The 19,820-nt window shown below is 42.0% G+C and overlaps 1 protein-coding gene across 2 annotated transcripts in view; it reads right to left on the reverse strand.

Moving 5' to 3' along the window:
- dicer1 (dicer 1, ribonuclease type III) overlaps positions 1 to 19,820 on the reverse strand; it is a 54,105-nt gene that overhangs the window by 22,088 nt on the left and 12,197 nt on the right. For both annotated transcript variants that reach the window (XM_033643673.2, XM_033643674.2), the window contains 13 exons: positions 13,590 to 13,790; positions 10,960 to 11,122; positions 10,622 to 10,752; positions 9,870 to 10,004; positions 9,606 to 9,766; positions 9,220 to 9,388; positions 7,113 to 7,585; positions 4,685 to 4,817; positions 2,886 to 3,128; positions 2,545 to 2,699; positions 1,078 to 1,210; positions 799 to 874; positions 556 to 695 (listed from right to left, as the gene is read on the reverse strand). In XM_033643673.2, the coding sequence (XP_033499564.1) occupies positions 556 to 695; positions 799 to 874; positions 1,078 to 1,210; positions 2,545 to 2,699; positions 2,886 to 3,128; positions 4,685 to 4,817; positions 7,113 to 7,585; positions 9,220 to 9,388; positions 9,606 to 9,766; positions 9,870 to 10,004; positions 10,622 to 10,752; positions 10,960 to 11,122; positions 13,590 to 13,703 (2,226 nt within the window). In that variant the 5' untranslated portion in view covers positions 13,704 to 13,790. The remainder of the gene's footprint in view (positions 1 to 555; positions 696 to 798; positions 875 to 1,077; positions 1,211 to 2,544; positions 2,700 to 2,885; positions 3,129 to 4,684; positions 4,818 to 7,112; positions 7,586 to 9,219; positions 9,389 to 9,605; positions 9,767 to 9,869; positions 10,005 to 10,621; positions 10,753 to 10,959; positions 11,123 to 13,589; positions 13,791 to 19,820) is intronic.

The following is a 19,820-nucleotide window of genomic DNA, read 5'->3' on the forward strand; positions in this document are numbered from 1 at the left end:
TAGAAAAGGCTTGATCAAGTGCTATTACTCAAAATGAGAATAACATACTTCCCGAGATGAATAGTCCACAACAGTAGGTTATTATGACAAAACGTGAACCATTTATTAGATATTTAAATTTTTACACGTTTATACGTTTAATACACGTTCTGCATTCGGCCATTCCATCTTTTCCGTTTTTCAGAAGGAAGTACTGCCACACCGCTGACATTTTTTTCAACTATCCACGCTGTTTTTCACCCGGTTGTTGTTATCACGTAACCTCCCCCTCCCGCTCTCCTCTCTTCTTCGTGTGTTACAATTAAGTACTGGATGGAAAAGCTGGAGCGGATTTCTGGAATGGAGTGCTAGTATCGCACTTTTCCCCTGCAGTGCGATACGTTTTTTGGCTGGATCACAGCATATTTTCGAGCCGCGATCTGGATCACAGCATCCCTAGTATGAACACTGTATTTTGTGTTGAGATGCTTATCCTCAGCATTCAATGAGAGTCAGTGAACTGTGATCAGACAGTGAGCTTTAATGAATGAGGCGTTAGCAGAATGACTTTCTTACGGCTTTAGGGTAGCACTGCCTCCTCTTGGTAGAGCCAGGCCGGCCTGGTACGCTGGTCTCCTCCTCATCATGAAGGTCCAGCTCCTCTTCATACTTCACTGTCTCCTTTCCCACCGGCATCAAGTGATCGTCCAGCTCACCTGGTGAGAAGGAAGTAAAATAAACATGCTCAGATATCTGTGGAGGCTGATGGTGAGTAAGTTTCCTAATCATGCATTTGCAAAATTTCAATTCTGGTTTTACCTATTTTGTGGAGTTTCTCACAACATACTAGTGCAACTGCTTTCTCTGCCAGTCTGGCACAATTCATTGTAGGACCCTGTAAAGACAATGACACATTAATAACAGAGGAAGGAATATGATTCAGTCTGAGTAAATTCCAGGAGGGAGGCTAGAAACAGTTCACTGTGTTAGTGTGTATTAACAGTGCAGTGTTAAAGGTTGGGGGAACTGATGAACATTCGGGACACACCTACTTAAGTGCTTGTGCATTAAAATTCATTAAAATTTCTTCTTCCTCACCTTAACAGGAACTCGCAGAGGGGAGTTGATGGGTAAGTAGAGTGTGGACTGGAAGCGTTCATCCAGCTTCTCAGTAGTTTTACACTTGGGTGCTAAGTGGGTGAATGGGTCACTGGGCAGCCGAGCACAGTACCTGAGCACCAGAGCAAGTAAGACATTAACAACACTTTTCTAAAGCTGATTTTTGTTTGTTCATGTTCTTTTCTTAAAGCTACAGTAGATAATTTTTTATTAAAAAAGGAACTGTCATACTGTCTTAAACTTTCACTATATCCTAACAGAAGTAAATAAGACAGATAATCTATGAAATCTATGAAATCAGATTGCTCTGGCTCCTGTATCCACTGCACTTGAACAAAAATATCCCATCAGAGCCAGAAGGAGACTAACACAGTCTCGATCACTGCTTGTGCACACTGCGCTGCCAACAACAGCATACATGGCAAAGACAAGTAAACAAAAGACCTGATAATGAAAAGCAAACTAAAAAGAAAGACTTAAACCAAGCCTGAGATCAAAAGTATTACGGCCCTGTGGTTGTATGCCTCTGCAAACCTTTCAAGTTGCACTTACAGTTTACATCCATGTTTTCACAGACATGGCTGACCTTAAGGACGATGTCTGTATCTGTCCAAATGTCTCCTCTTTGTCTCCTCCTGCTCCTGACATAGGACATTGTGTAATGGCCAGAAAACGTGTTTTACATTATGATGTCGCGGTGAAGCTGACCTTTGACCTTTTGGATATCAAATCATCACTTCATCATTATATCTTATTAGACATTAGTGTGAAGTTTTCTCATAATTAGCATAAAAATTCTTGAGTTATGGTTAAAACGTGTATTGTGAGGTCACAGTGACCTCAAGGTGTTCTTGACATATTGCTTTCACGAGAATGAGACAGATGAGGTCACAGTGACCTTGAATTTTGACCACCAAATTCTAATCAGTTCATCCTTGACTCAAAGTGGATGTTTGTGCCAAATTTTAAGAAATTCTCTCAAGGTGTTCTTGAGATATCTCTTTCAAGAGACTGAGACCTACATCAGGTCACAGTGACCTTGACCTTTGACCACCAAATTCTAATCAGTTCTTGTGCCAAATTTGCTGTTTCTCAGCTGTGTTTGCAAAGCCCCTCCTGACACAGCGCACTGAAGATACTGAGCTTGACTGAGTGAGAGCATGCACAGGGGAGAGGGGCTGTGCAGCGTGTGCACGACCAGTGACTGATAGTGTGTTAAAGACTCCTCCTGGCTCTGATCTGTTGTTTTCATTCAAGCGCAGTGGATTCTTGCAAATGCCATTAGGAGCACAAGGGGAAACCAAAGGAACCTAATTTCTGATCACAGATTATCGATCTCATGTCAGAATATAGTAGCTGGTTCAGCAAATATGACAGAAGTAATTTTTTTAAAAAGGTACCTACTGTAGCTTAAAGAATTGAGGATTTAAACATACATCACCATACCTGTTGATGTGTCCAATGGCTGTATTAATGGTGACCCGGGGACCTCCATCCTCAGATCGAAGCACGTAGGGTGGGAGGATGTTGTCATCGTCCATCACCTGCTCCACTTCAAACTCACTCACCTCCACTGACTTGGAGCACTTGTTCCTTAAGATCTGCTCAAAGTAAAACGAGATCATCATCACTACCTCACTCTTCTTCACTTTCAAATAGTAGATATGATTTCTCCTCATTAAACAGGTTTGGAAACTAACTTAACACTGACAGTTTCTAGATGCCTCCTAACACTATTCAAATAACCAACTACTGACTTACTCTAAGAAACAAAGAGAAAATGTTACCTTTTCTATGGCCTTATAGGTAGTGAGATCTTCTTCAAAAGCTTTGGTTCTCTCACTGTCAGCTAGCATGATGTAGTTGGAGACAGGTGCTCGAGCTCTGCCTTTGGACTGGACGTAGGACCTGTACTCTGTGGGCAAGTCAAACCGCACCACCAGATTACACTTTGGGATATCCACGCCTTCTTCCACGATGCTGGTGGCAATCAGCAGGTTGGTTTCATGAGCCCGGAATTTGCGAAGAACCTGCGAGAGAAGGGGAGGTGGGGGACAAACAGGCCGGAGTCTTGATACTGCTTTGATAATATGTTGACAAATGTGTTCCAAACTATTTTATTTGCCATTTTAGTGCTGGGCGATATAATGACTCGGTACCATATATCAATATATTTTCAAACAAGATATTGATTTACACAATACCATTCATATCGAAATACTCAAATTGCGTTACATAAGGCATACCACTGTGCATCTCTCCTCTCTCACACTCTCCGCACAGCTCCGCCCCATGCACTCACCCAGAAGTTCTCCAGCAACACACAGAGAGACACTGTGCTGCTACTCTGTTTAATCTGTATGTTAATTAGGCTACAGTGCGACATCAGTCTATAAACTGCACGTGCTACACTAAATCAGCCTGTGAGATGAATAAAATTACCGCAGTAGCATACATACAATACTGTGGGCCTTCACCGCGGTCACGCTTTGCTGCAACGGAAAATCCTGCCATGCTGACATGCCGTGTTGACTTGCGTTTCAATTGTCAGTTTAGACGCCCCGTGCGAGATGGACATTCTCAGGTTCCTTTAAAGGCCCAGACACATTAATACGACTTCTGAGAATTGCCGAATTGCCTGACTTCACAATGTCTCGGCCAAAAAGTTGCACATGAACACACCAAACTGACAGCCAGCAAGTGTGTATGTTCTGCGCCTGCATGTGAGGACATACCCCTCCACACCAGCAGACGGCGGTAGTCTGTAATCATCATCCAAAAAGGGAAACTGAAATATTGTCATGACGCTAGTTAGCCAATTAGCACATTAACAACACAAATGAATGTTGCACTAACAGAGCATATTAACCGTGCACCAGTAAACCAGAACACGAACCATCAGGAAATGTTTCTGCTAAAGAGCTCAGTGACTGACTTCACTCAGTGAAGAAAAACAATCTTACCTCCAATAACAAGTTTGTTTTGGTCTCACTCTCTCGCTACTTTAGCTCTTTGTTTACATTTCTTACTTGAATCTATCTGCTCGTGCTCTGAGCTGAACTGCCAATCAGAGTGATTTCATTAGCCAACGCAGATTCATTATGCTAAATTGTGAGAAAAAAAGCCAACTAGCTCCAGTTGGGGCCAACAGTGCGGGACACACTGCACCGACAACAGCAACAGATACTCACCAACAGCCCAACACTGACTGACGGCCCATAAACAGCTTGGTGTGTCAGGGCCTTAAGGTAAACTGTTAAGGTGGACCAGCTATTGACATTGTAGTGAAAATCTCAGCTGCTCCTGGCCAGATAATGGAGAAATGTCTGCCTGCTGACTCTCGAGTTAGGGAGACAATTATTGATCCCAAATCAAAACCTTATTGTACTGTAACTCAATTGTCCACGAAAGACAAGAAACCACAGGAAAGCAATGTAGCAGCCAGAAACTGTATGTATATCCATATATGACATAAGTTGTAGTGACATTGAGTTTGAAACATGGACATGTATGTAAATGGCAATACGAAAGAGAGGCTGGTGTCTCCACTGTCTAATACGTCCACATCGCTTTTTTGTCCGTATACCTCCTCTTGTTTCCTGAACTCCACCTCCATCTGCTTGTTCCGCGGCTGGTTTTTGCCGATGCTGTGACCCGTGATAAAGTTGCTGCTGATGTAAGCCAGCTCTGGGTCCTGCTTCCCCGCCTCTTTGATCAGACTGAGGAAGAAACACACACAGCATGTCAGAGACCATCATTCTTCTTAAATCAATTAGTCAATTATTCTGCATGCATAAAGTTTCACAGCAGACCTCTTGAGTTCTGTGTTAAAAAGGCTCTAGTTAAGCTAGAATTACGGCCCTGCGGTTGTATGCCTCCACGCACCAGTCAAGTTTCTCTTACAGTTTACATCCATGTCTGTGTAATTATGGATCCATCACCAGAGTTGGGTATAACGTGTTACAAAGTAACACGTTAGAGTACTTTGATTACTTTTTGCAGTAACGAGTAACCTAACGTGTTAGTTTGCTGTTTGAGTAATCAAATACTTAAGTACATTTTCAAACAAGACATCAGTTACTTCCGTTACTTTTAGAACGCTGGTCCTTCAGTTCTGAAACAGCAGCGGCTGTCATTTGGTTCTAATAACGGAGATAACGTTAAACCTATCAGTCTGAAAGAAGCCACGGAGCTTGTGGCTCGCTACGTGGTCAGAGAAATGCTGCCATTGTCTACGGTGGAGTCTAAATAGGTGGAGTAGGACTCGCTGACAGACATATTTCAGACTCAGGACTTGCATTATGTCTGGTACACACTACACGCTGGTACTCACCAATTATCCCCGGTCGTCTTTCACAGGGTGTGTGATGTCATCGGGTTATTCTTGTCCTATTTTTATTACTTTCACTATTTGAGTCACTGTGTCTGTTCATGTGCCAGCCGACATGTTGTTGTAGTCACCTAAAAGCGTCAGCAGATGGCAGGAGCTACATTTGAAGCGCCATACGTAAACATTCAAGCTACTGTATCTTCCACAGGAAGTTCTGACAAATGTTTCAAAATAAAAGCCTATTTAGAAAATGAAGGGATTCTCTCAGCCGAGGTTATAAGGGGCTTTTAATTTGAAACAAGTGTTGAGTTTGAAATGACGGTGCGATATGTTAACTTTAGAGAGGGACTAATAAATAACCGACCGTCTATAATGTAGTTTGTTTCAAATGAAGCTGGGAGCCTCTGCAGTTGTGGTGAGTAAAAGCCCCGCCGCTATTTGTTAATGTTATTACTTTATGTCTGACCGTGAGGATGTACCATTGTTTAGTTAGCTTGATGCTAATGACAGTAACGTTAACTCAGCGGGTTGACAAAGTGCCTCTGCTGTTTCACACCATCATTTCCCCCTTTTACTCTGTGTGGTAACATCCCTAGAGGAAATATTAAAAATGCTGGGGTGTTGTTGTCATACAGTTGTCTACGGCAGCAGATCGTTCTGTGTTTCTACTGGTCCAAGTGATGGCTGTGAAGGGAGAATTGGATCTCAGTGAAGGACAAGTGGTCCATAACTTTAATTTTGGAGACAAAAAAATGTAGGCTTAGTGCCCTGTGGTCCATTGCCCAATAGGAAATGTAGAATACTCAAAAGTACTTTAAAAGTGCTTGAGTTACTTTTCTCAGGGAGTAACGTTGGAAGTACTTTTAAAGTAACTGAGTTACTTTACTCAGGGAGTAATGCAGTAAAGTAACTGGTTACTTTTTTTAAAAAGTAACGCAGTAACGTACTTTGATTACTTTTAAAGTAACCCTTACCCAACACTGTCCATCACACACATCTTTCCCCCTTACAGCACAGAAGATCTATACAATCAGCACAGTTTCAAGGAGGGCACCCACGATTAGTGTCACCAATTAAGTATCTGACCAAATGTCTCCCCTTCTGTTCCTGAGATACGACGTTGAATAATGGCCAGAAAAGTGTTTTATGCAGAACATTATGATGTCACATTAAAGTTGACTTTTGAGCTTTTGGATATAAAATCTCATCACTTCATTATTTTATCCTATTAGATATTGGTGTGAAGTTTTATCATAATTAGCACATGAATTCATGAGTTATGGTCAAAAACAGATTTTGTGAGGTCACACTTACCTTGACCTTTGACCACAAAATTCTAACCAATGTATTCTTAAGTCCAGGTAGACGTTTGTGTCAAATTTGAAGAAATTCCCTTGATGCATTCTTGAGATAACATGTTCCCAAGGATGGAACCGACGGATGTATATATGTACGTACAGACATATGAAAGGACAACCCCAAAACATTATGCCTCCAACTACGGCTATCATTGGCATGGAGGCATAAAAAAGACAACAGACAAAAGCTAGTGACTTCACATTAAAGGCCACCAACCATCACATTGAGTACAGTTAGATAAACTAAAGAAAATTCAATGTTTCTGTGTATAGTAAGTAGAACTCACAGCACAGGGCAAACAACCATGAAGATGACAAAGACTTACCGATTGAGGACGACAGCTGTGTACCTCCTCTCCACAAAGATGATCCCACAGAGGATGTTGGTGAACGGTGAGGGAAAGTTGGCTTCGGGCCTCTCTTTGGCCTCCACCTCCTCATCCTCATCTTCGTCCTCAGAGTCGCTCCAGGACACATAGTTGTCCTGGTTGCGGTTGTTGTACCACTCCACACTTTCAAACTGCTGCCGCTCAAAGGGCTTGTATTCATGCAGGATCTCGAGCAGCCGGAGGACCTTGGGGGTGACAAACTTAAGATCCAGCGAGGCAGGAGAGAAGTGCTCCTCACAGAGTGCATGCACTTTGCGCAGGATGGTGTCGGTGAAGAGTAGAAACTTGCGGTTGAGCTCCTCCTGCTCATGTTTGATGTACTTCTGGAGCTCCCGCACCATGATGCCTGCTGCCTTATCTGCACACCAGGGTCCCAGCACCTGCAGCACGGCCAGGCAGTCACTGAGGACCTGGAGAGGACAGAGACACTGTCAACAGCAGTTTGATTTGTTTTCTTCTTACTTAAAGCCTCAGGAACCTTTCCAGCAACCTTTTTATGAGCCCATGATGCATGACTGCGTATTGACCTGAGGAAAATAGGTCTAAATTTAGCACTTAGCGCATAATTCCTTCTCACCAATAAGTCAGTGCTTCAGTGGCAGGAGTTTCCAACGAACCAGGGACTACCATGGCATCACTGACTGGTCAAACGCAAGCCTTGAGGCTGCTACAACTTCTCTACAGCACTCACTCACACTGTGAGCACTCAGTTGTTGACGGTAGTATCAAGATTAGGACAACTTGTCAAACAAAGTACGACAAAGAGAGAAAGTGGGAAAACAAAAGAGAAAGACTAACAATGGAGCTTTGAGTTGGTTTATAAGATCTTTGGTCACTGTGGCACAGTAGCCTTCACTATTACTTAGGACATGTAACTAATCAGATAGTATTGTGGGCGGGACATTGAGCGAGGCTACAGAATGGTGACTGTAGACAGAGAAAGGCAACTGCATCAGAGCCAAGTATAGTTCAGTCAACACATTTGTTTTACACACACCAGTCAACTTTCTCTTACAGTTTACATTGACGTCTGTGAAAACATAGATGCTTTACACCCGTTGACCCCCCCGACAGCACAGAAGCTCTATACAGTCAGCACAGTGTCAAGGTGGGAACCCAAGGTGTGTGTCACCAAATCAGTATCTCATCAAATGTCTCCCCTTTTATTCCTGAGATATGACACTGAATAATGGCCAGAAAAAGTGTTTTATGCAGAACACTATGATGTCACAATGAAGTTGACCTTTGACCCTTTGGATAAAAAATGTCATCACTTCATTATTTTATCCTATCAGACATTTGTGTGAAGTTTTGTCATAATTAGCACATGAATTCTTGAGTTATGGCCAACACATAGTTTGTGAGGTTACAGCAACCTTGACCTTTGACCACAAAATAGTTTATTCTTCAGTCCAAGTGGACGTTTGAGTCAAAGTTTAAGAAATTCCATTAAGGCCTTCTTGAGGTATTGCATTCACAAGAATGCACTGGATGAGGTCACAGTGACCTTGATCTTCAACCACCAAAATCCAGTCAGTTCATTGTTGAGTCCAAGTAAAATTTGTGCCAAATTTGAAGAAAACCTTCTAGGTTTTCTTGAGATATCACGTTCACAAGACTGAGACAGATGAAGTCACATGGACTTGACCGTGGACCACCAAAATCTAATCACTTCATTGTTAAGTCCAAGTGAATATATGTGGCAAATTTTAAGATATTGCCGAAGACGTTCTAGAGATCTCACATTCACAAAAATAAGACAGACAAGGCCACAGTGACCTTGACCTATGACCACCAGAATCTAATCATTTTATTGTTGAGTTCAAGTCGACATTTGTGCCTAATATGAAGAAATTCCCTTGAGGTGTTCTTGAGATACTGTGTTCACAAGGACGGGATGGACGGACAGACAGACGGATGTACTTGCGTACGGACAGACGGATGGACAACTCAAAAACATAATGCCTCCAGCCATGGCTATCACTGGAGCGGAGGCATAAAAGAAAGTGAAAATCATATGATCAAATAATGACACGGCTCTGACCTGTTTGGAGATGAACGTGGGGTCCCGGTCCTCTCTGGCAACAGATATGTTGCAGTCATTCAGGAAGTGGAGAGCTTCATCCAGCTCTGCCTGAAGGCAGGAAGAGAGGCCACTCTTATCAACATAGGGGCCACAGTCCAGCACCACTTCTCTGGGCTGGGAGGCATATCTGGGGGGGGGGGAAAAAAAAAAAAAAAAAAAAAAAAACAGCACAAGTTTAGACTTCAGGATACATCTATGGGTCACTATTACTGGCTGCCAATTTATTGCTGCCATTGATTTTCATTCATGGAGTGATTTTATGAAGCTGTTGCAAAATTTAGTTGTAACTTTCAAAAATCTGTAGATGAAGTTGTTCACCTCTGGTATATAATCACTTTTAGTACCTGTCCAGGACCACAAGGTCAGTGGCAGTTTCAGCGTTGCTCTTCAGGATTCTCTCCAGATTCTGGATCTTCTGCTCCAGTTCTGACGGGTCACACTTCCCATTCAGAATGGAGGCTGTGAGACCCAGGATACGAGGACTGCAGGAGCAGCCCTCAAACAGCTACAGAGAGAGAAAGGAGAGCAAGGTCATTCACTATTCTCTGGAATAAGCGTTTGCCAGTCCTGCAAAGAAACATGAATTTTACTTGCAACCAAAATCTCACCTTCATTATCTCACAGTAAGGGTGGTCTGTGATGGCCAGGTGACAATCATCAAAAACCACCAAGTTGATTTTAGACAACGGTAAGATTTTATTTCTCAGAACGTGCAGGAATATGTGGCAAGTCATGACCAGCACCTGTAAAAGTGACAGGAGTGAAAAGAATGTTATTATCAACAGTGACCATAGCATTATTCAGTTTGACTATGACACTGAAAGTCAACAATTCGACTTAAGAGTCCTGAGTCAAACCGCATGTTGTCAGTCTATGCACAATGTACAGTTTGATTAGTCAGTCAATAGGACAACACAGTATAACAATGCAACAAGGCTTTTCAAACCTAGTTTAAAATTTACATCCAACATAATTGTAATGAAAATAACTAAATATGAAAAATGTACAGAACTGAGTGTAACCCAAATGCGGATGGACTGTGCACCCTTTGAGGTGGCTGCTTGATCATGGTGCATGTGACTGTGCTGAAATTGGAACGAACATTAATAGTGTATGTTTTTTTTTTATAGCTAGACCACTAAGGCCACCTGTATTAATCAACCACCATTGCCTATTGTTAAACCTGACATAACTTTACCAGGGACAGACAAACAAAAAGGATTTGCAAATCATTGTTTTCTATTTTTATTTAGGTTTTACACAGCATCCCAACTTTTTTTGGAATCTGGGTTATAGTATGAAGCTGGTGTTGACTTATTAAGACAAATATTGCCAAAGGCAATGAGAATGATAAGCACACCTGATTCTCGATTATCTCTTGACTCCACCGTTGGTCAGTCCATGCTGAGGTCTCCTCCAGATCTGTGTACTCTCCCACTTGGAGGTCAGAGTGAGTCCTGACTGCAGCTGCTTGCTGAACTACAGACAAAGCTGGACAATGTAGACCACACAAACAATGAACTACTTCGAAAAGTTTAATTATTCCATGGGTTTCAATTTACATGAGCAATGAGCTGGGTGAATGAACAATGCCACTTTCAAAATGTATTTTATAGTTCACAAAATGGCACACCAAAAGCACATAGAAACTTCTGTGGTGCATCAAAAACAACAGCTGGTGTTGTGTGTTGCAGGTACCTGTGTTCACCAGAAAAACAGTCCTCTTCGCATTTTCTTGGTAATGTCCACGGATTTGGTGGGAGAGCTCTTTTGTTAGAAGTACTGCAATAAAGGTCTTCCCTGAGCCAGTATTCAAGCAGACAATAGTATTATGTTCAAGAGCTGCTTCAAGAAGTTCTACCTGTGGAAGAGAGTAAAGGTTCACAGACAGTGAGCTGAGGAAGGAAAGTGTCCGCTCAAATGAATACAATACTAATCCAAGAGAACAAAACTACAGCAATGAATCGCTCTAAATTTGCCATTTTTCTCTCTTACACACTACTCCAAAAAATTAAGGGAACACTTAACTCACACATTAGATCTTGATGACTAAATTATTCAAGTTGAAGATCTTTACTGATGTACATTGTATAATTTGTTAAGAACATGGGGGTCCAACATCCTCTAGTGGGACCTGTGCTCACAGCCCAGCACCTTGCAGCTCGATTGGCATTCACATCACAACACCAGAATTGGCAGGTCCCCATCTGTGCCCTGTTCTCCTCACAGATGAGAGCAGGTTCACAATGAGCATATCTGACGGGGAAGAGTCTGGAGACACCGTAATGAATGTTATGCTGCCTGTAATATCATCCAGCATGACCTGTTTGGCTGTGGGTCAGTGATGGTCTGGGGCATATCCTTGGAGGGTTGCACAGACCTCTATGTCATAGCCAACATTACCCTGACTGCTGTTAGGTACTGGGATGAAGTCCTCAGAGCAACTGTCAGACCTTACGCTGGTGCAGTGGGCCCTGGGTTCCTCCCGGTGCTGGACAATGCCTGGCCTCATGTGACCAGAGTGATAAGGCAGTTCCAGGATGACAAAGGCATCGATGCCATCGACTGGCCCTCTTGTTCCCCTCTGACCTAAATCCAATTGAGCACCTATGTGATGTTATGTATCAGTGCATCCAACGCCGCCAAGTACCACCACAGACTGTCAGGAGTGCATACAGGCACATGAGGGCCATACACACTATTGAGTCATATTATAAGTTGCCAATGACAAAATTCACACAAGTTGGATCAGGCTGGGATTTTAATTTTTACTTTGATTTTCGGTGTGATTTTGAATTAAGCCCTCGATGGGTTACTGATTTTGGTTTCCACTGACCATTATTATTATTAGTAATACTATTATTATTATAATAATTATTATTAGGTCATTTTGTTCTCAACATATTATACAATGTACATCAGTTAAAGGCGCTGTATGTAAGAATGTGGCCAAAATGGTTACTGCACTCAAATTCAAAATACTGCCGCAAGTCGTGTCTGCCCCCCCCCCCCTCCCCTACAGATTCGAGGTTGCTGGAGACTGATTTGTTTGCCCACGGGCGGCTGCCGTGGCAGGGCCGTGTCGCCGCGTCCTTGATCTTCGGTTTTCCAGCGGACCGTTCGAGCAAGTCCGGCTTCTTTGCTGCTAACGCTGCTGCCGGGATACAGCTGAGGAGAAGCCGGCTGCTAATGCTATGTACCGGGACACTGCTAATGCTGCTGCTGGGATACAGCTGAGGAGACTGCTAATGCTATGTACCGGGACACTGCTAACGTTGCTGCCGGGATACAGTTGAGGAGGAGCCGGCTGCTAATGTTATGTAACGGGACACTGCTAACACTGCTGCCGGGATACAGCTGAGGAGCCGGCTGCTAATGCTATGTACTGGGACAATGCTAATGCTGCTTGCCGTGCTGCTGTAGTCGTAGTCGTAACTGTAACTGATGCTGAGACTCTACTCTGACTGCGTGACTGGTAGACGGCGGTGGGTGGCGCAACAGGCCAAAACACAAATTCAAAACATAAACATGATTTGCAGACTGCAAAAAAATTTTTTAGATGCAAATATTCTGGCTGTACTATTGTTGTCGGTGAGATCAGTATATTATATGAACATTATTCCTTAGTCTCTGTGACATATTAGGAGGATTTTATATCTATTTGCTTTAGATTTCTTACATATAGCTCCTTTAAGATTTTCAACTTGAATAATTCGTTCATAAAGATCTGATGTGTGATTTAAGTGTTTCCTTAATTTTTTTTTAACAGTGTTTATCTGGTCATGGCATGTTGGCCTAAAAGTCACGGCTGTGGAAGACGTCTGATGGGATGGTGTACTCCACAAAAAAAGCCAATCCCTCACATCATGTTGATTTAAAAAAAAGCAAATGTTATAAAGGACCGTCCACACTGAGAACATTACCATTAGCTATAACGATAACGCATGCACATTGATTAATGATATTGTGTAAACACTGGCGCCAAGAAAGGGCTGCACAGCTGTGACTGCCTGTAAATTAATTTGGATTTTGATTGGCTGTCTGTGGTCCTGTCCTTCATCATATCACTTTGAAAGGGATCCCACCAATATTGTTTGTCTGTTGTTGTAGTTTAAGTTGTGGTGTTTGTTCAGCCATCCAGTTCAGTTAGGACAATCTTTTAAATGGTGTTTTTGTAGTTATAGTTGTAGGTATTATTCTTGGTGTAGACGGCCCTTGAAGGTGCGAGCACAAACTGTGTAAGCTGAGCCTGCCATCCACGTTCTCCAGCCTTTGCCAGCTTTGTCTTGAAACCTCCAGGGAAAACCCAGAGACAACAGCCTTCTTACCTGATATTTCCTAGGTGTATAGATGTTATCGTGGATAGCCTCCTGCTGCCATGGCAGGCCAAAGAAAGGCCCCATGGGTGAAGTGGCAGGGGTGACAAGCTGTAGGCCTGCCATGCTTCAAAGAGATGGAGGTGAGGGGGCTGGGCTCCTCCGGTTGTCCACTTTATCTCATATCATCATCCTCTTCTTTTCACAAATTCACTGGCAGGGGAGATGAGAGTGCTATGTTAATGTGCTGTAGACAGTAGTTACAGCAGTCTACACACACACAGTCTCCATCATCTTTGACAAAGACCTTCTGTCACAGTTAACTGACTAGACACAGTGCCTAGAACAATGTTTAGAGATTTATTAGAGCTTGAGAACCACTTGTCTGGAGCCTCTTTAGAATGTGAGAACACCTTGCTTTGAGCTTTCTTGCAGCCTAAACATCTGGTTGAGATATCGAAAATAGCTTGTTTAGAGATTGAAAATAGCTTGTTTCAAGCTTGAGACCAAAAGTGCTAAAAGATAAGATTACTTAAACTACGTTCACATTACAGGGCTTAATGCTCATTAATTATTTCCCCAGATCTGATCTTTTTTTGCCAAGATTGTTCACATTCATGTTTGAAGTAGGGGTGGGCGATATGGCCCTAGAATATCAGTATAATATTTCAAGGTATTTTTGCGATAACGATATTCTTAATGATATGACAAATTAGAAAAAAAGTAACTGAAGAACCCAGAATTGCAACAAAATAAGTGATACAAGTGATACAGTTTTACATGTCAACCTAACAGTCTGCTTTCAAATATTTAGTAAAAACTAAAGAAAAACGATCTCTCATTTCATTTGTAAACAACAGTTATTTAGAGTGAGATTCAGAATATTAATAGTACAACAAAATAAAATCTACCACAAATTACACATTTTAACAGCTCCCAAATACAAAACATTTACCCTGGGATATATATATATATATATATATACATATACATATATATATATATATATATATATATATATATATATATATACATATACATATATATATATATATATATATATATATATACACACATACATACACACACATATACATATACACACATTTACACACACACACACACACATATACATATATATATATATATATATATATATATATATATATATATATATATATATATATCCATATATATATATATATGTACATACATATGTAAATAAATCAACGGGTGATTTCCTTCTCATTTAGCAAAATCCCAAATTACTGAGTTGTTTTTTTTTGTCCACCTGGACCTTTATGCTCTGCCATTTCTCCTCTAATCATCACCTGTGTAACCTGCGACAAGTTGTTATGCTACCATAACTATTGCACATTTACATATATGTAGTTCATTGTCGAGCCGCGAGCGTCACATGGTTTACATTACACCGACTCCCATGTGTGCACAGCGAGAGAGGTGAGGGAGAGACGCTGAGTTGCTGCCAGAGGAGCTGCTAACTGCTAGCAGCTACTTCTTAAATCTCCCAGCAGTAGGTCACACACATAACATGTCATCAAACTGTCACACCTGTGCCACCCATGATCCCGTCCTGCCAGCTGTCCTGTTTATACAGTCATTGATTCAGTGCTGTTACTACGCCCATTCCTGGCTCAGAGGCAAAACCACTCTGTCCCCCACATTCTACAATCGTACATTTTATGCAGAACAGTGAGGCAGTCTTCTCTTACAGCTTTTGAACAATTTTAACAATAATATCAATGTTGAACGACATTTTTCTGAGGCAGGTATTCCAGGCCTGGAATTAAGTCAAAATTAAACGTTTCAACACGATGCATTTGACAGGAGTATTCACCTAACATAGCCTACATCTTTAATTATATAATTATTTATATGTCTCTATGTATATTTTTACATAAATCCCCAGCATTTTATTTGCCTTTAAAAAATCCTCTTCCTTCATTTAATTTGACAATGTTTATCGTATTGTATTATAGGTATTAATTCTCTACAGGATCTTGTATGTTCTTTAATGTGTGTTCAATTTATTAAAAACAAAAACAAAACTAGAACTGCAAGCAGTTATGAATGGGGGCCAAGCCCCCCCGTGCGACTCGGTCCCCGCGTCCCGCGGAGCCCATGGAAGTTGTCCCCGAAGGACGACAAGGCTCTGGGCGAGCGCATGTTTATGAATGTGTCATTTAAAATGTGGAAGTTACAGGCAAAACTGCCTTTGCATCCATTATAGCGTCACCTATAGACCAATTTGCGACAAATTTGGCACAAAGCCTCTGGATGACCTCGGGAACGAGTGACTTAAGTTTGATGCTGAAAGCATCTACGTTGAGCGAAATATGAAACAATGTGTGATTTTTAGCTAGCAAAAAAGATGGTTTGGTTGTAACAAGCGCATTTTTTGGAGTGCCAAAATTCTTTTGATAACTTTTCATCAGACACATCTGGAGATTCTATGTGCAAATTTTCAGGCAGGTGGCACTTAAAATGTAGGAGGAGTTCGAAAAAGTAGGTTTTGGACATGTGGCGAATTAGCAAAGAGAATGTAAAGCAGAAGTGGGCGGGGCCTGTGTCAGAAAACCCAGCTCTAACCAGGGAACACATGGATATAATGTTTGTGAAAGTGTCATTTAAAATGTGTACGTTGCAGGCAAAAACGCGTTTGCATCCGTTATAGCGCCACCTAGTGGAGTACATCTGCAATTTTTGGTACGGAAGATCTGTGTCCTATTCTATATGTACCCTTAAAATTTCAAAGCCCTCAGCATAATAGTTTAGCTGAAATTAATGTTTGTTGTTTATCTTGTAATAAGCCACGCCCACATTGACCAGTCATGACCAACTTCAAGATATGACCTCAGAATTGGCCCTACATCATACCTGAGATATAAACTTACCATATTTGTAGCGCCCCCTAGTTGCCAAAATTCGCCAAATTCGGCTCATACCCTCACAGTCTTATGCCAACCAATGATCTCAAATTTGGTGTTAATAGCATTTAGTTTGACCGAGATATCCAACAGTTTGCATTTTTATAGGTAGCTACAGAAGTTTGTTTGTTAATAATTTGCGCATTTTTTGACCGAATAAAATTCTTTTGATAACTGTAGATCAGGTCCAGTAGAAGAGTGTATATGTCAAGTTTCACGCAGATTGGACAAAATCCCAAGGAGAAGTTCGAAAAAGTAGGTTTTCCAGTTTTCGCGATTTTGCGAAAAAACTTCCTAGGCGCAAGTGGGTGTGGCCTATAGCAAAGTGATTCAGCTCTATTCAGGGAAGCTGGGGATACAAGATTTTTGAATGTGCAACATACGGTGTGGAAGCTATAGGCAAAAACGCATTGGCCTAGGTTATAGCGCCCCCTGCAGGCAGAGTTTTTTTTGCGTCTGAGGTACGTGCAGGGGTTTGGACCACCCCTCCAAATTGCACCGCCCTCCCTTGCACGGTTTAGCCTGCAGCACCACTTTTACCTACGGAAGAATAAAAATAAAAATCTTTACAAAAACAATAGGGTTCCTAGCACCGCTGGTCCTAGGCCCCTCGGGCTTGGCCCCTCGGGCTTGGCCCCCTAAAAATGTTTTGGTGAACCCTGCAGCAAAGTGAACCCTCTTCCTCAGAGAGGATCTTTGCCTCCCACTTTGTTCTGGCGGCAGAGCAGAGTGATCCGTCTTTCTTCTAAGAGGATCTTTGTCCCATGAGAGCAGGCAGTGTAAACAACTTTCGCTGGCAATTTGACAGTCACTAGAAGCACATTATGACCCTTTGTAAAAGTTTTTGTGTGGTACCTGTGTTGTACATGAGCTAACGTTAGCGGCTAAGAACTGAGAGGCTGTCCGGTGTGTGTGTGTGTGTGTGTGTGTGTGTGTGTGTGTGTGTGTGTGTGTGTCTGTCTGTCTGTCTGAGGAGTGTCAGTATGTTAACTTGCCGTAGCCTTGCTGTTTGTCATGTTAATGTTATCATAGGCAGCCCTGAATAGCTTGTAAAACTTTAGCATAGTTGGTTAACACATTTGTTATCAGCCCATGTGTTTACTAGGGATGGGCAGCACAAGCAAAAACACTATTCGAAAATCATGGCAACTATTCGACGATTTTTCGAATAATCGCCGCCTCCTGCGTGCCTCGCTCTCAAATGACTGTGCATACTTGTTGTAGACTTGTGATACGCAAGCTTTGCCTCACAGAGTTTGCACTGCACCTCATTTTCGTTTATTTTGTCTAAGTTGTTCCACACGGAACTTTTTGATGACTGTAGTAGTCTCTGCATGTTTCTCCTGTTTGTAGAAGAGCATCAAACTAGCTGGTAGCCCATCTCACACCGCTGTAGCAATCCTATACTGCCCTCGTGCGGTTAGGAGCTGAATTGCATGTCAAATAAAGGGGGGAATTAAGACGGTGAATAGTAATAGTCGCATTAAAAAAAAAACGATTTTTCAAAATAAAACGACTATTCGAAAATTCGAAAATCGTGACCCATCCCTAGTGTTTACTGCTACAGAAAATTAATAAATCTTTGGTTTATTTGCACGTCGCCTCTCTGCCGTCTTTTATCACGCTTGCTAACGCTAAGTTAACTTCACCAGCAGATCTGTATGAGGCACAAACTGAGGCTACAGTGAGCAGTGTGTTTCCCCCGTCTCGCTGCTTTCCAAACTGCCGGCCAGCTGTCGCTCTGCATCACGTGGTATAACGCTGCATCGTTGGGAGCGCTTGTTTTCATGCAGATGTCCCGACTCCCGGCACGGGCGGGGCCGGCAGAATCGCCATCATTGAAAAATTAGATCGCATATGCATATGAATCGAGATCACGATTTTATTACGATTAATTGTGCAGCCCTAATTTATACTGAAGCTGATTTGCGTACTTGTATTTGAAATTGTCTCTATTAAGCTATATTTAACGTGTGTTTTGAATCAACTAAACTTTACAAAACTTAACAGAGTCATCCACCGCCAACTAGTGTTTTGGAGGTGTAACTGCAGACTAGGTGAAATAAATCTCACTAAATAGGAGCCCTGCAGTGTGCGAGGGTTTTTCATTTTTTTCAGTAACTGCAGAGTGACACAGACACACCACCGCAGAAGTAAAAATGCTTACGACTAATTGATTAGTTTAAGATTATGTACAACTAGTTTCAGATTATGTACAACTAAGATTTTCTTTGGTTTACTACAGCCCTAGTGACGTCACAACATGTAGGCAAGCTGACCCTGTCAGAGAGAGTCAGACAGTCTCTATTGGCTGGAGACTGGGGTGGCCTACTGCAGCTGCAGTATATTTACAGCAGCTTTCTGTAGCTTCAACAGACTGTACCAAAACTTAGTACGTATCCATGCACAGTTAAGTGGAGTTACAGTTATAGCTCAACAAGGCCATTTAATTGGACTACTGTCCTTGTCCCAGTACACAAGCATGGGAGGGGAATCGATTTATTTACAGAAGTATGTCAGACTCCGCTACCATAGGTGGCGATATGCCCCCTTTCAGTTTGTTAGTACTGGACCTTTTTCCGGTTGACCCATTACATCTACAAAGAGCCAACAAAAAAGTTAGCTACAGTTAGCTAGTCAAACTGGTACCATGGCGGATAACTTAACAGCTCTGTACATTTTGTCTGTGCTGTTAAATATTTAATTCTGTCAGCTGACACAGCATGAACTGTGTCTCCTCATTCGGCCAAAAATGCATGGCTCTGGATGTAGATTTCGCCATGTGGTTACCAGTTTCTTCTTCTATTATGCATTTCATGCTATTTGACTTCCAGGTCAAAGCCAGGGTCGGAAAGTGCGGAGTATGCGCAAAGCGCCTTAGCCAGTTTTGGTCCAACTGCATGTATACACACAGGAATAATTTGACTCCTAATTGCAGTATCTGGGTGTGTTAGTCCAACTTTGAGAAATTTGATTTGGTCTGGTTTTAGTGAGACTAACACAATGAATCAGTTTTCTTTAATGTCATGTAAATGTACTGACCGTATGGTGAGTGATCTGCATCTGCGTAGTAAAGTCTGACATGGAAAAAACATGGATGTATCGGAAAAACACACATGAATTCCAATATGACCGTTCTCACAGCGGTCACATGGCAAAAATCAAATATATGTCAGATTTAGGACCCTATATGAAAGTGGCCGAGATCTGATGGAAAACATTTTGATTTGTGTGTGCACACTACTCTGAAAGATGCGATATGTTTCACGTGAGAGCTAGGGTTGGGATCCGGATC

The sequence above is a fragment of the Epinephelus lanceolatus genome, chromosome 15 (assembly GCF_041903045.1).
Source record: "Epinephelus lanceolatus isolate andai-2023 chromosome 15, ASM4190304v1, whole genome shotgun sequence".
In the NCBI taxonomy this organism is placed as follows: Eukaryota; Metazoa; Chordata; class Actinopteri; order Perciformes; family Serranidae; genus Epinephelus; species Epinephelus lanceolatus.